This window comes from Cryptotermes secundus, unplaced genomic scaffold, assembly GCF_002891405.2.
Source record: "Cryptotermes secundus unplaced genomic scaffold, Csec_1.0 scaffold1734, whole genome shotgun sequence".
NCBI lineage: Eukaryota > Metazoa > Arthropoda > Insecta > Blattodea > Kalotermitidae > Cryptotermes > Cryptotermes secundus.
Window position 1 is genome coordinate 186,816 of NW_019727433.1, and position 13,829 is coordinate 200,644.

General features: G+C 43.0%; 1 protein-coding gene across 1 annotated transcript in view; it reads right to left on the bottom strand.

Annotated features, from left to right (window-relative positions):
- LOC111864823 (lachesin) overlaps positions 1-13,829 on the bottom strand; it is a 365,620-nt gene that overhangs the window by 28,751 nt on the left and 323,040 nt on the right. The window contains exon 9 of the mRNA XM_023852358.2: positions 10,274-10,420. Within this exon, the coding sequence (XP_023708126.1) occupies positions 10,274-10,420 (147 nt within the window). The remainder of the gene's footprint in view (positions 1-10,273; positions 10,421-13,829) is intronic.

Below are 13,829 nucleotides of genomic sequence, written 5' to 3' on the forward strand. Positions count from 1 at the left end.
ACTAAATAATTAACATTAATATTACTACATCTACATCATGAGCCTCCAATAACAGTTTTTATACACAAAATATAGAATACTCTAATTTGGCCATGGGCAGGAAACAAAATCACAAAAACCAACGACTGACTCGATGAAGTAAATCATCACTCGAAGAATTTTATTCTTGTTTTATACTATAACTTTTGTTTTATATAATCTAATTTATTGTAATTTTACGTCAAGTATTTTACTATAATTAATATTATTGTATCCAATTTTATTAGTACTGCAGTTCAGTGGTGTATATATGTTAGCCATGTATTTGCCTGATGATGGCTATTAATAGTCGAAACATGTAGCAGAGCCAAAATCAGGAACTGACCTTGATATAATTGTGTTGTATATTGTTGTATATTAAAACACAACAAGATGCATGAAATGAAAATGAAATGTATATTATCACTTGTCCGGGGTTCCGTGACAAATAATTGTGGATTCTGGATTAGACGAAGCTGTTTATTGGATAAGTCGTTTACAGTCACAACTACAATCACTCTGAAATAGCGTCTTCCAGACGATGCGACCTGACTAGCCCATCGTCTCTGATTTGATCTCAACTCAGCTCCGATCTTCACTGATCTCCTTCAAATCTGATCTGGTCTGGTCTCTTGTCTTCTACAGTCGGACGGACTAGAAGACAACTATTTGAAGGGTTTCGTTTCCATAACGGTTGTATGCGTTGTCTCGGGAACGTGTTTTCTTTCTTAGGTAACACGTAAATTTTATCTCTAGTTATTGGTTGCTGCGGGTACAACACTTATTGAGCCGTTGCCTGGCAATGGACGCCCGCTCAGATATTCTGGCTTTCAGGCGGCACGTCACAATAGGTACGTGTGTTCTATTCCGAACGGTTTCCGAGATAGAACTATTTCGCTCTACAGTTACAAAATTGTTGATAAGAAAGGGATATTACCTACTGTTTATAATACCGGTATTTATTGTTCAATTGACAAAGTTGGTACGGTTTACCTATTAAAATACAATTCGGAAAGTTCCACCGTCAACATCAATGCACTTTGCAGCTTGTGTGAGGATATGGCGTGTTGCTCGTCTGTAGTGTACTATACAGTGAAATTGCTATATCGCGGAAACCGTTCGGAATAGCACACATGTACATACACAACTTTTTGCTTAGAATTACCGTTACTGTGATTTCCAAGATTATTGACCTTTCCTCCTGGGACACCTCATGTAGGAACAGTGCAGTGAGCAGCTGGAACGGAATTTCTGCATAGGCTACTTTCACATGCTGATATTATGTAGGCCCTACACGTGGAACAAGTAAACTGGCAAGGGTGAGAATTTTATACACACACAAATGTTCATACTATCCCTCCAAATGGAACTGAAACAACCGTGACCTGAATTTTATAGACAGATGTTATTATCCTCCTAAATACTAGAGAAACAGCTGTGAGCTGACATGGAAATGTGTTTCTGTGCATATTGTTCCTAGACTGAGGTCTGGATCAGAGAGGCCGTGCCATAGTTCAGGTGGTTAGTCGCCCACTTTCGAACCGCGGTGGTCCGGGTTCGAGGCCATGTCAGATCATGTGGGATTTGCGGTGGACAAATTAGCACCGGGGAAGGTTTTCGGTTTGCCCTGCAACTTCTCATTTCGCCGAATGCCCCACAGCAATATTATTCTTTCCGTTTCTGCTACTGGGAATTCATTTGTGGCTTCAGATTTCGCAACTTGTCCGTACTGATTACTTAAAATTTTACGTTTCGACAAATATTTTAGATGTCATCGTCAGGGTTCTTCATTTAGGGAAGGGTTTTGGCATACCTTGTGATAATTAGGTGGTGCTGAGAAGAGTCCGAGAAAATATTTTAGGGATCCCGTGTTTAAGACAAAAGGTGATGGAGAATTCTTTTTCTCTCATCCCCATTTCCTGTCCACGTGGTGAGAAAAAGGAGAATAGAGGAAAGGAATATAGGAAAGGAAAAGAGGGAGAGACAAAAGTCTTCCATCACCTCTTGTGTTAACTATGTGTTCAAAATAAAGAAAAAGACCTCCATGGCTTTAGTCCTCAAGCGAACTATACCGACCGAGCGACTGCTGCTTGTCGGCGAAGTTAGCGCCAGCTTTAGCGGATAGAGGATGAACTAACCGCTAACCGCTCAGCCGTCTCCTACTGGCTAGCATCCCGCTTCTCTGGCCATCCAATTAGGGCTTCACCTCCGTCACCGGCACATTTAACACATCTGATTAATCGCTGCATTCGGCGTTCACATTTTCTGGCACCTTTTAAGCAAGCAAACGTGATAACCTTACCTGAACTCGATAAGGGCCCCAAATTCACGTCCGATTAGCTTCTTGTTCACGATGGTCAAGCTATTTGAGGACGTTTTAGTAAAAATAGTCTACATACACATTGAAGAAAGAGGTCTGCTTAATGCAAGCCAGTTTGGCTTCCGTAAAATTCACAGCACGACACGGCAATATATGAAGTTTACGGTCTATGTGAACCTAAATTTCAACAGTAATATGCATATGGCTGCGGTATTCTTTGATATCGAGAAAGCCTTTGATACCACATGGCACACTAGCTTGCTATATAAATTATTTAAATTGGAATTTTCGGCTAGTTTGATCAAGCTTATTAGCTCCTTTCTCTCGCGAAGAACATTAAGGGTTTTTGTACAAGGTGAAATACCTACGCCAAGGGAAAGGCAAGCCTGTCCCTTATATTGTACAGTATGTACGAGAATGATGCTCCCCAAACACTTGGTGTTTGTCTAGCCTTCTTTTCCGGCGATACTTCTCTGTATGCGCCAGATCGCAAGGAGGATTTTATTCTCAGTAAGATGCAGCGCGGTCTCAGCTCAATGGAAACGTGGTGTGAGCGCCGCAGCGTAAAAATCAATGAAGAAAAAATAAGGTAAACTACTTCTCCCGCAGATTCAGACCATCTGAATCTCATCATATATCGAGGGATCGAATTATTCCATTTGTAAACAGAGCAGAATATCTCAGTGTAATAAGATTACGTAGAGACTGCACACAGAAATGGTTGAAGCAAACGTCTTCAGCACAAGTATTGGAGCTTATTCCCTACTGAAAAGTGAGCGACTGAGCGCCAACATTAAATTAACTCTCCACAAAGCGCTCATTAGGTCTGTAATGACTTATGCTTGCCTCTCCTGGGAATTTGCGGCAGATACCCACTTAATGAAATTACAGCGCCAGCAAAACACGGTTCTTTGCACCATTGGTAATTTCTCCAGGCGCACATCGGTCCGCTACTTGCACACGGCTTACAAGCCTCCATATGCATATAATTATACAGGCAGCTTGCAGAAGTGATACAAAATCATGAAAATGCAAATGTTCGCAAGAAGGGACAATGCGAAGTCTGACACAGAAAATATAAGAGGCTTAAACTTGGCGGCGATCAAGCGTACGAATGTTCAAGTGATTAGACTGCCGTTGTAGCGGTAGCTAGTGAAGATAGGGCACGATCTGCTGGTCTGAGCCTGGCATGACAGAGGCCTTATATGTATTATATGTACATATATAATTAATTCTACCGTGTATTGCACATGTAAAGTATAAATGCAATGTATATATTGCCAATTGGCGAACTATAATACATATAAATAATTTACTTCCGGTTATGACTAAAGGACAGACCGGCTCTCCCCCATATTCACAAAACCGTAACTGTCTAACGTTAACTAAAATTTGGTCATGAGCCCCAAATGGGGCTCGACACCAAGACGAACTAACTGATCGTCGGTTGTAGCGTGAATGTGATACTGCCGATGCGAGATCTGTACAACGGTTTTCATAAGCTCCTACCAAGGGCAAGTAGATTATCTGCACTACACCCAGAGTCGTGAGGCAGTTGAGTATGAGTGCCGCGGGACCCGGAACCGGGAACGAATATGTTGGCGAAGGCCATCAGAAATTTACCTGAGCCAGCCAACATATATTCATTAATCCTGAAGAAGGCAATTGCAAGTTTTGCCCAAACTTCAGAAAATCCTCAATATTTGATGAGATCTAGTTCCCGAGCCACAAAAGAGTAGTTTTATTTGTAGTGGCCGCGCCATAGCTCAAGCGGTTAGTCGCTGGCTTCCCACCGCGGCGGCCCGGGTTCGATCCCGGGTCTGGTCAAGTGGGACTTGTGGTGGACAAAGTGGCACTGGGGCGGGAGTTCTCCGAGTACTTCGGTTTCCCCTGCCAATCTTCATTCCACCAACTGCTCCACAATCACCCTCACCTATCATCTGGGGCTGGTACAATAGGCCAGAAGTGGCCCCAGTACAAGGGACTTAGTCCCACCCCACTTGCAATAAAAAAATTCTATTTATTGTTTTGGGTGGGTGGAACCTTGGAGGAATGAAGAGAATCAAGAAAACTTTTCGACAGGTAAACTTGATATTCGAAATAAGCAAGTTCGAATATAAATTTAGACGTCCTATACCGAAATTACCTACAGGTCAGGCAACGAGCTTCCCATAAGGGAAGGCCAATTGTACGCAGTGGCCAATGCATTCTGCTCCGCACTCATATTGATCGCCCCAGCGCGCCTAACAGCAAAACTGTGTATCGTGAAATAGCGAGAAAGGTCATAGCTCTATTGGCAGTCATTTGATACTTCAAGCGAAAATGAATTGCGTTCGAAACAACAGAATTTAGATGAAAAGACGCATTACAATTTGGAATTACTTACATATCCAAATACTACACAAGAGGGAGGGTCAGTAAATAGTGCACAAACGTAAAACATGTGCTACTATTAGAACCTGAACAAATTAAGAAAATTCTAAAGGGTTCTGACGATGATGTATAACATACAGGATTACTGAGTTTTTTTTACTTTTTCCATCGTTCGGTATTCTAGAAAGTAGAAAACGCTCTGTTTCGGAAACTGAATCAGTTTCCGAAACATTGCGTATTCTACTTTCTAGAATACCGGATGATGGAAAAGTCCAAAGCGCCAGTAATTCTAAAAAAAAAAAAAAATTCTCGACATATCCTCCAACACTGATACACTTGTCGATCTCTTTACCATTGCTTCAAATCCCGCAGCATAGAAGTCTTTTCATTGCTGTCTCAGCCATTTCTGCAACTGGTCGAGCATCATCTGAAACTTGCGAATGTCTTTGAGAGAATTTTTCGGCCAGTTGTTAACACCTTTACGCGACAGACACTTCTCACCCGTAAAGAGGAAGCATTTCTTTATGAATATCTTTCGCGTTGAGTCATTTTGCCCAGATAACAGCACAAAAGAACGTTATTCTTGGGTAGTAAAATCTTCAAGCACGGTCGCTATTTTAACTACTGAAACCAGCCTCTGAACATGCGCATGCGCGCCTGCTACCTGGACTGTGTTGCTACCTAGTGATACACATAGAAATCTATTATGTCCATTAGAGCTGTTTTACTTCCATATGTGACCTTATTTACTGACTCCCCCTCGTGCACACACACACACATGAACAATGGTTGTAAACATGAAATTTATCGTCATTACGCAACTCTGAGTTGCTATACCAACAAATTTTTAAAGATCAGCACCTTGCATGAACGTAGCAGTGCAGGTCAGGAACGACCGAGCAGTATTTTTCTTTCGATGAACTGTGGTTATTTTGTGAGTATTTATAATATTTTGATATGGATAACTGAAGTATAGCATGCTAAATAAAGGACAAAATTTAAGAGTGACTGTTTATGCGTGTTATTCGTTGGAGGTGGCGTTAAACGTCGGTCCCAAATTATCATTTAGTGGCATGCAGGACTGGAAAATAATGCGGCAGAAAACAGGGGAAGCTCATAGCACAAAAGCATATATAACAAACGACGAAGACTTCTCGTTCAATTCTCTACGGATGTTGCACTAGTATATTCTACATATTCTACAATCAGTTTCACATAACTTTGGGTATTTGATAACATCTGGCTAATTATTCAGTTACTAAAAATGTAATATACAGTAAAGTAGTACGTGAAGTTTCACTCCGAGACCAAGGGTACATGCAGCTGTACTAGAGACCCAGGGATACGTGAAGTTGCACTCTTAGAACAAGGGATATGTGAAGATGTGCTTATATGAGTAATTTGAGAACAAGGGATATGTGACGTTGCACTCTGAGACCAAGGGATACGTGAAGTTGCACTCTGAGACCAAGGGATAACTTAAGTTTCTGTCGAAGCCCAAGGCAGTACGAACAGTTTTTCGATGAGGGGGGTACGTAGACAACAAAGAGATCCACAAATATTGTTTTTACTGTGAACCATCTTTTACTATTACTAGCTGCGGTCTGGAGGATTTCTTACAGTTAGCTTTCGTTGCAAGTCTGGTAGAATAAATAATTCACAAGGAGATGAGCTATTAGTATGTCCTGAAAAATAGAATATATAATGTCCCATTTTTTAAGCATGGCTTGTAGTTAGATCCAACGGACAGCGTAGTTAATTGTTCATACTGAAGCTGATTTAAACATGTATGCAATTCGCGTAATTTTCATGCCCAGATGACTTCCCAGCTGCTTCAGAATTGACACGCCGATGTAATTTCCTCAGTTTCAATGATAAATATAATTATCTGTTAATTCCGTGTGGCATCCCCTGAGTGTATGTGACTTTGTCACGCACGCACGTGTTGCGTGTTGCAGAGCTTTGTAATTTAGCTCGTACTGGGACAGACACGGAAGCTAGCTGTGAACACGAAGATGTCTGTACGATTTGACTCTTGCATGCAAATATAAGCGCCAGAAGACTGCAGAATTTTCTAAATAAATATTGTGACATGACCGAATAGTTTAACAGCAGACAGCTAGGCAACGGCACGGTATATATGCTATTACGTCATGAAACAAATGAACTATTGGTACGGAACGAATAAATATGCGACAACAGAAGAGGCGGTGTTTTCTATGCCGTCCGACACGAGGATACATAACGAGATAAAACGGGACACATTCCCCTTGTGGAGGTGGGGTCGAATACCTCCACCGCAGCCCTGCGAGTCATAGGAGGCAACGTAAAGGAAAGTCATGAAACTGAGACAGTAAAACATGATCGCGAGTCCCACCCAAGAATGCCTGCGCTGGCGAGAATCAGCAGCAACTGTAAACGACAGACCCGTCCTCTAGTCAGAGCGCCCCACAAAACCCGCAACTGTCTGACAGTAATAAAAATCTGGCCGTAAGCTCCAAATGGGTGCTTTATTCCAAGACAGACCAGCCGACTGACCGGCAGTCGTTACATAAGCCTCGGACTCAGGCACTCCCCCAATGGAGGGCCAAATCGCTTGTGGAGGCGGGGTCGAATACCTTTACCGTAGCCCTGCGAGTAGTAGGAGGCGGCGAAAAGGGAACCCAGTGCCTGGGGGTATAACTGGGCCATCCTGTTCCTGGGGGTTATAAACACGGGGACATGGCCCTCCAGGTTGGGGGAGTCTCGAATCTGAGACAGTAAAATGTGGTCATGAGTCCCGTGGGACTCTGACCTGAGAATGATTACGCTGGCGAGGCCCAGTAGCAGTTGTAAACGACAGACCCATACTCTCGTCAGAGAGGATGTTATATAAGGACTATAACCGCAAAGGTTCAGCTAGGAAACAAAATTATTTGTCGGTAGTCTCTAGAGACTAATCACTGGGAAGAATTTATTGGCGGTAGACAGCCAATCGTAAAGCAACTCTGACTCTGACACTCCCCAGTAGGGGGGGGGGGAGGGAGGGACCAACAGTAGTCAGACCCCTTATCTCTTCGGAGAGCAGGGCCCATTTCAAAACAAGTAAATTATGGAAAGAACAAACTATGATCCTGGATTCCTAAGCGGCTTGAAACCAAGAACGACTGTGCTGGCAAAGGCCAACAGGAATTTACTGGACTGGACTGGAGTCAGTCGTGACACACTTGCCGGTATGGAGGCGTGTTAGAATACCTCCGCAGTAGCCCTGCGAGTCTTAGGAAGCGACGGAAAGTGGAACCCAGTGGTTGGGGGGCATAACTGGGCCACCCTGTTCCTGGGGGATATAAATACGGCGACCTAGCCCTCCAGGTTGAGGGAATCTCGAATTTGATACTGTAAAACATAGTCATGATTGGCGGGACTCGGACGCAAGAATGACTGTGCTGGCGAGGATTTGCAGCAGTTGTAAATGATAGACCCGTCCTCTAGTCAGAGTTATGTTACGACCAAAGGTCAGTCGGCCAGTCTCTCTTTGTGTCAAATCCCATCTTGGGTCCAAGACCAGATTTCTGTTACTGTCAGACAGTAGCAACAGAAATCTCGTCTTGGGTCCCAGATGGAATTTGACACTAAGAGAGACTGGCCGACTGACCTTTGGTCGCAACATAACTCTGAATTCGAAGTCAGTCATGAGCTGAGTGTCGATAGCTGGAGCAACGAATTAGCTGTGAGATGAAAGAAGGCCGGAAATGACTTGAGTAGAAAGGGATCCGTTGCTACGCAACGGCTCGTGAAGACTGTAACAGACTGAGACTTAGCGTGTTCTACAGTAATTTGTTGAGGCGCAGATTAGGAATAGCGTTATAATTATTTGTAACTGCGAGTCCTATGGGTTCAATAAATCCAACTGGCAATGGAAACGCCGTGTCTAGTCATAAACATGTGACAATAATACTCTGGTTTTAAACATTAAAGTTCGCATTTCATCTAAGTAACATTCAGAAGTTATTTCCCATCACATAGAAAACACACAGCGTCTCTATTATAAAGATAAATCGGTTAATTTTATTTTGTGCGCATAGTAGCTTTTCTTTCTGAGAATAATGCAAAACACATGAACAAATTCCACAAGAGGAATGTAGACTTTCCTTCATGGTTATAATAATATATAGCAAAAATCGTGCATATATTCTTTGAAAGAACTGCACAAATGAACGCTTAGTAGGGAGGAGCACACTCCAGACGCTTCAAATTCAAAGTTCATGACGGATATTAACGAAACTCGGTGCTAGAGGCCTACTCGTGTAAGTTATTGAACAGATCTTGATTTTGGCTCCTGTTGGTTCTCATTAATGATTCATTAAAAGGATTTTATAAATTTTCTTAAAAAATTATTTACCTTCTAAACAAGTGTGTTGGTTGTGGCCTAAAGGTGCTTTAAAATTTAAGCGTAATACCCATTTTCGACCGGCATATGGCTACTTCCATTCTCAGTAATATAATGCCCAGTGGCTAAAATTTTAAAGAAGGGATAATATTTACATTAAAAAAAATCATGTTCAGTCACTGAAACAGAAGACTGGGAACGAGGATTCGAGTGGCACCCAAAAACTACACCGCATACATCGCTTTAACAGACGTGGCTGCCGTATATATTGGTAAGTGTAAGGAGAAAATTTCATATTTTTGAGTGTCCTCTATTACGCCCACGGTGGAGACAATAATCAGAACAAGTGGAGACACAAGTTTGTAAGGGTTCAACGTAAGAAATCCGTTGATATACCTGAACACATTCAAGCAACGTATATATAAAACAGACATATTACTAAAAGGAACTGAAGTCATATTTTGGTTTCAAATGTAGGTAACGGGCTGGACGACCGAGGAATCGGGTTTCCATTTCATGGCAGGAGTAACGTGATCTGTTTGTTCTTCATAGCGTCCAGACCAGCTCTAGAGTCGGCCCAGTCTCCTAAACAGTGGCTACCGGGGATCCCATCGCGTGCAGTACGTACACAGTAAGGGTATTTGATGGGCCGTGTCGTAGCTTAGGCGGTTAGTCGCCGGCTTCCCACCGCGGCGGCACGGGTTCTAGCTCAGGTCAGATCATGTGGGATTTGTGGTGAAGAAAGTGGCACTGGGGCAAGGTTTTCTTCGAGTACTTCGGTTTATCCTGCCAATTCTTATTCCACCGACTGCTCCACGGTCATCATCTATCATCCGGGGCTCGNTGAAGATATATGGGGGAGTGGTTATACAGACCCACGTTTTCTTGACCTCGGCACTAGTTGGAGGTGAGTAGTCAGCTTCACGACCAGGCAGCTTTACCCCCCGGTACTCACTTAATAGGGGGCTGGGTGGGCTCCAAAGCCAGTCTAGATGATATGGAGAAGTGAAAACTTTTGCCTCCACCGGGACTCGGACTCCGACCCCTTGGTCGTCCAGCCCATAGCCAGTCGCTTATGCCGACTGCGCTATCCCGGCTCTTCAGTAGGTTTACCGGAGTAAAGAAGGAACAGGCTGCAAACTGATTGTGCGTGTGCGTCATGCAACAAAGTGCGATATCGTGCAATAAAATACCTGAGCCCCCCTGGGGGTCTGGGGGTGGGGTGAGGCGGTCCGGGGTCCCCGAATGGTCGCGCTTCATCTCCGAGCTGGAGGAAGAGAAGGGTTTATTGTGGTCATCCATCGCAATGACCTTGGTGACGTTCCGCGAAGCCGGCTTGTCTGCAAGCAGAAGCAGCATAGAGCTCAGTGGCACGTTTTTGAAAAGGGACAAGGTGCCCGCAAAATTAAACAAAATATTACAATCGGAGACATATTTTAGAAAATGGATAACTACTTCCTTAAGAAGACGAGAGACAAAACAAAAATAATAAAGACATCGAAGAGTTCATATCGTCTGGGATATTATTCCGTGTAGTCTCTTGACAGTTAACCGACGTTTAGGAGTGACACGTCGCCTTCATCTTCAGGATCGAAGAAATAAGCCGACTATGAAAGCAGCGTGAAAGAAGAGCTCCGTTTACCTCCTCCTTTCACGCTACTTTGTTGCTTGGCCTATTCTTCAACAATGAAGATGGACATATATTCCTCCTAAACGTCGGTTGACTTTCAACGGACTACACAGTTATATTCCAGAAGGTAGAACTCCACGTAAACACCGCTGTGATAACCTCAAGTTCTACAATAAAAACATCCGTTGCTTCTGGACTGCTATGGCGAGTCTGCTCTTGGGGACCTTGCACAATGTAGATGCGGGTAGTTTAGCCGACGTTTCGGAAGTACATACTGGTTAAATCTTCAAGGTTGAAATGAGTAGAATGAGCGAGTGTTCGTGTATATATTTCTGTTTGATCCGACATACACAAGGAGGATGGGAGGGGGGTACATGTTTAGATTGGGCCTATATGGCAGTGGAGGGGGAATGTTATCAGAGCCATGCGGTGCAGCGAAACCATGGCAACCGGTGTTTCAACGCGGCCATTTATCCGGGTCCTTCTTTCAGATGTTTCTGGTGCAATATATGGCACTAAAAAGGGCCACTTGGAAAATTTTCTCCTCCACTGCCCCTTTTGGTCTGAACTGGGTACCAACTTCATTTCCCAGGCTCACTCCTGTTCTTTTGGAAGAAAGGAATCTATACACGCACAGAATTTCGCCTACATTAACCATTTCGACCTTGAAGATAAAGGCATCTTTCTCCTCCGAAACGCTGACAATACTGTTCACTTCCACAGTGCAAAAAACATCCACTGGCAGAAAAGAAAACAATAAATGTGCTCTCAAGAACATAAAAAACTCTGATATTCCGCCATGTTTGCTTGCAATAAGCGGTTCACTTCCGAACAAATTCCCAACATGACTACTCTCACAGGTCTTTCAGAATAGATTTACCGGAACTTCCATGTCAAGAGGAAGTGCAACAAGGGGTTTCGAGCAGAATACGTAACCACTACAGTCCTAGTTCTTATATTGTTAAACTCACAGTTTTATTGCTACTACTATTATTGTTTTGCTTTACTTTCTAGAACAATTTCCTAGGTTAGTTGTTGAATTTTTTTATATTATCCATCATCCTGTTCATTTATTTAAAAAAACACAACGTTTCGGAGACTGGATTCTATCTCCGTCTTCAGGTAAAAAGCCTACTCAGTTGGGCGTAATCGATAGGGCTAGTTCTTATCTCTGGATATAGGCTTTTAGCTGATGATGGAGACAAGAGTCCAGTCTCCGAAAACTTGGTTTTAAACAAAAAACAAGACGATGTACTATGTCCATAAAGTCAGTAATTTTATTAATATACTACTGACACAAACCTCTTAGTCAACTACAGATCTGAGTACCAAATTCCACGCGTCTAGCTCCAGTTGTTCATTTGATTACTGTCATCAAACTGAAAGCAGGTGTTTGTTGTGTCCTTATTCCATTGAAGAAAGCTATATATTCCATTGTTGCAGTAAATTAATCTAGTGATGAGCAGCCCACTTGAAGCAATGCCACTAATAACTTAAGAAAAGTAAATAAATCCATCCCCGTAACAGGCCGTGGAGGCCCATAGTTGGTTGTGAGACGTCGAGGCTCTCACATTTTCTAGACAATCGGCTCACAAATGGCGGTGAGGTTATCAGTCTTAAGCGTCGGCAGGCCGCCCTTTACCCCCAGGAAGATTTGTGGTATTCATTTTTGTTAGAGGCTGAGTCTACCCCAGGGTAACAGTGCGGCTGGAAGGGTTAGGTGAATTGAAAAACTTCAATGACCTCATCGAGAATCAAGCCCGCGACTTTCCGGCTTGTATTATGATACTCCAGAACATTTCTCTACTGCATTATAATTCCTTAATAAAGTTGTAGTTAATGATTCTTTTTGAAAGTCTTTTGCCTAAATCTGATCAGTACGATTTTCCATGAGAGGAAGTGTATCATCCATCTGCTGCCATTACGAGTACATAGTGTAACGGCTGTTGTGCTCCTGGAATGGTTCTGGTGGAGTAATATTTAATGTAGCATTTACATGAGCTCCACGAAACGATATGCGGCGGAAATTGCTTCCATCATATAGTCTTCCCTGAATTATATGTAAAAGCAGGGAAGCAAGTTCTCAGCATCCGCAACAATAAAACGTCTCGAACTAAAAGAATTTTTGTAGTAGTAATATTTGTTTCCACGGTCGTAATATCTGAGCATTTGATGTTCACATTTTTGCCACCAATAACATCTAAACAACTCAGAAAATTCCATCTGTCGTTCAAATCTCTTACCACAATCAGCCAGTGACATTCATAGTAAGGCAGAACTGGAAAATCTGGACAAATTTATGCAAGAGTTCAACATACCAAAACAAGAAAAGTTTCATATCAATACGTGTCCGGATACATTTATTTTGTGAGTTACAACTGAAATAGTACATTTATAATGTAAGTGTTCAAAATATTTTCCGTGAAATTCAATGCACGCCTCGGCACGTCTCATGACGGACCGCCGCATCCGTGCAAAGATGCCGGGGTATTTGCGAATATTCTGACAGGCGTCCACAGTGCGACGGTGAAGCGCTTTTCGTTGTCAACAGGAGCCTCATACACAAGGGTTGTTTGATGTTCCCACAGGTAAAAACCCAGAGGATTCAAATCTGGCGTGGAGCGTGTAGGCCATGCAGGGCCCTCCTCTATCTTGACATCGGTCATGATAGGTGTTATTCTGGACACATCTCACAGCACGGAACACCATCACGCACGCACAACATTCGTTCTGACTGTCAGTGGTACGTCCTCCAGTAGCTTTGGAAAATCATGTGAGGTGTTGGCAGTGACTGCCTGCCAGCCGATGTGGTAAAACATGCGAGTCTACCAAACAATCACCAACACATCCTGTCCACATATCAATGCTAAACTGCTGGTGGTGTCTAGAATGGATTATCCCTCGCCCACTAGTGTCGGTGGTGAATAATGATTACCCCGCAACTACCCCAACACTCTTGAACGGATACGGCATTCGATGATGGGAAGTGTCGGAGCGTGCATTGAATCTCGTGGAGGACATTTTGAGCAGTACTATGTGTGTACTCCTTAGGCTATAACTCACACATTAATATTCATATTGTGAGGTGCCGCCAAGAAGGCCGGACAATAAGAAGTCCA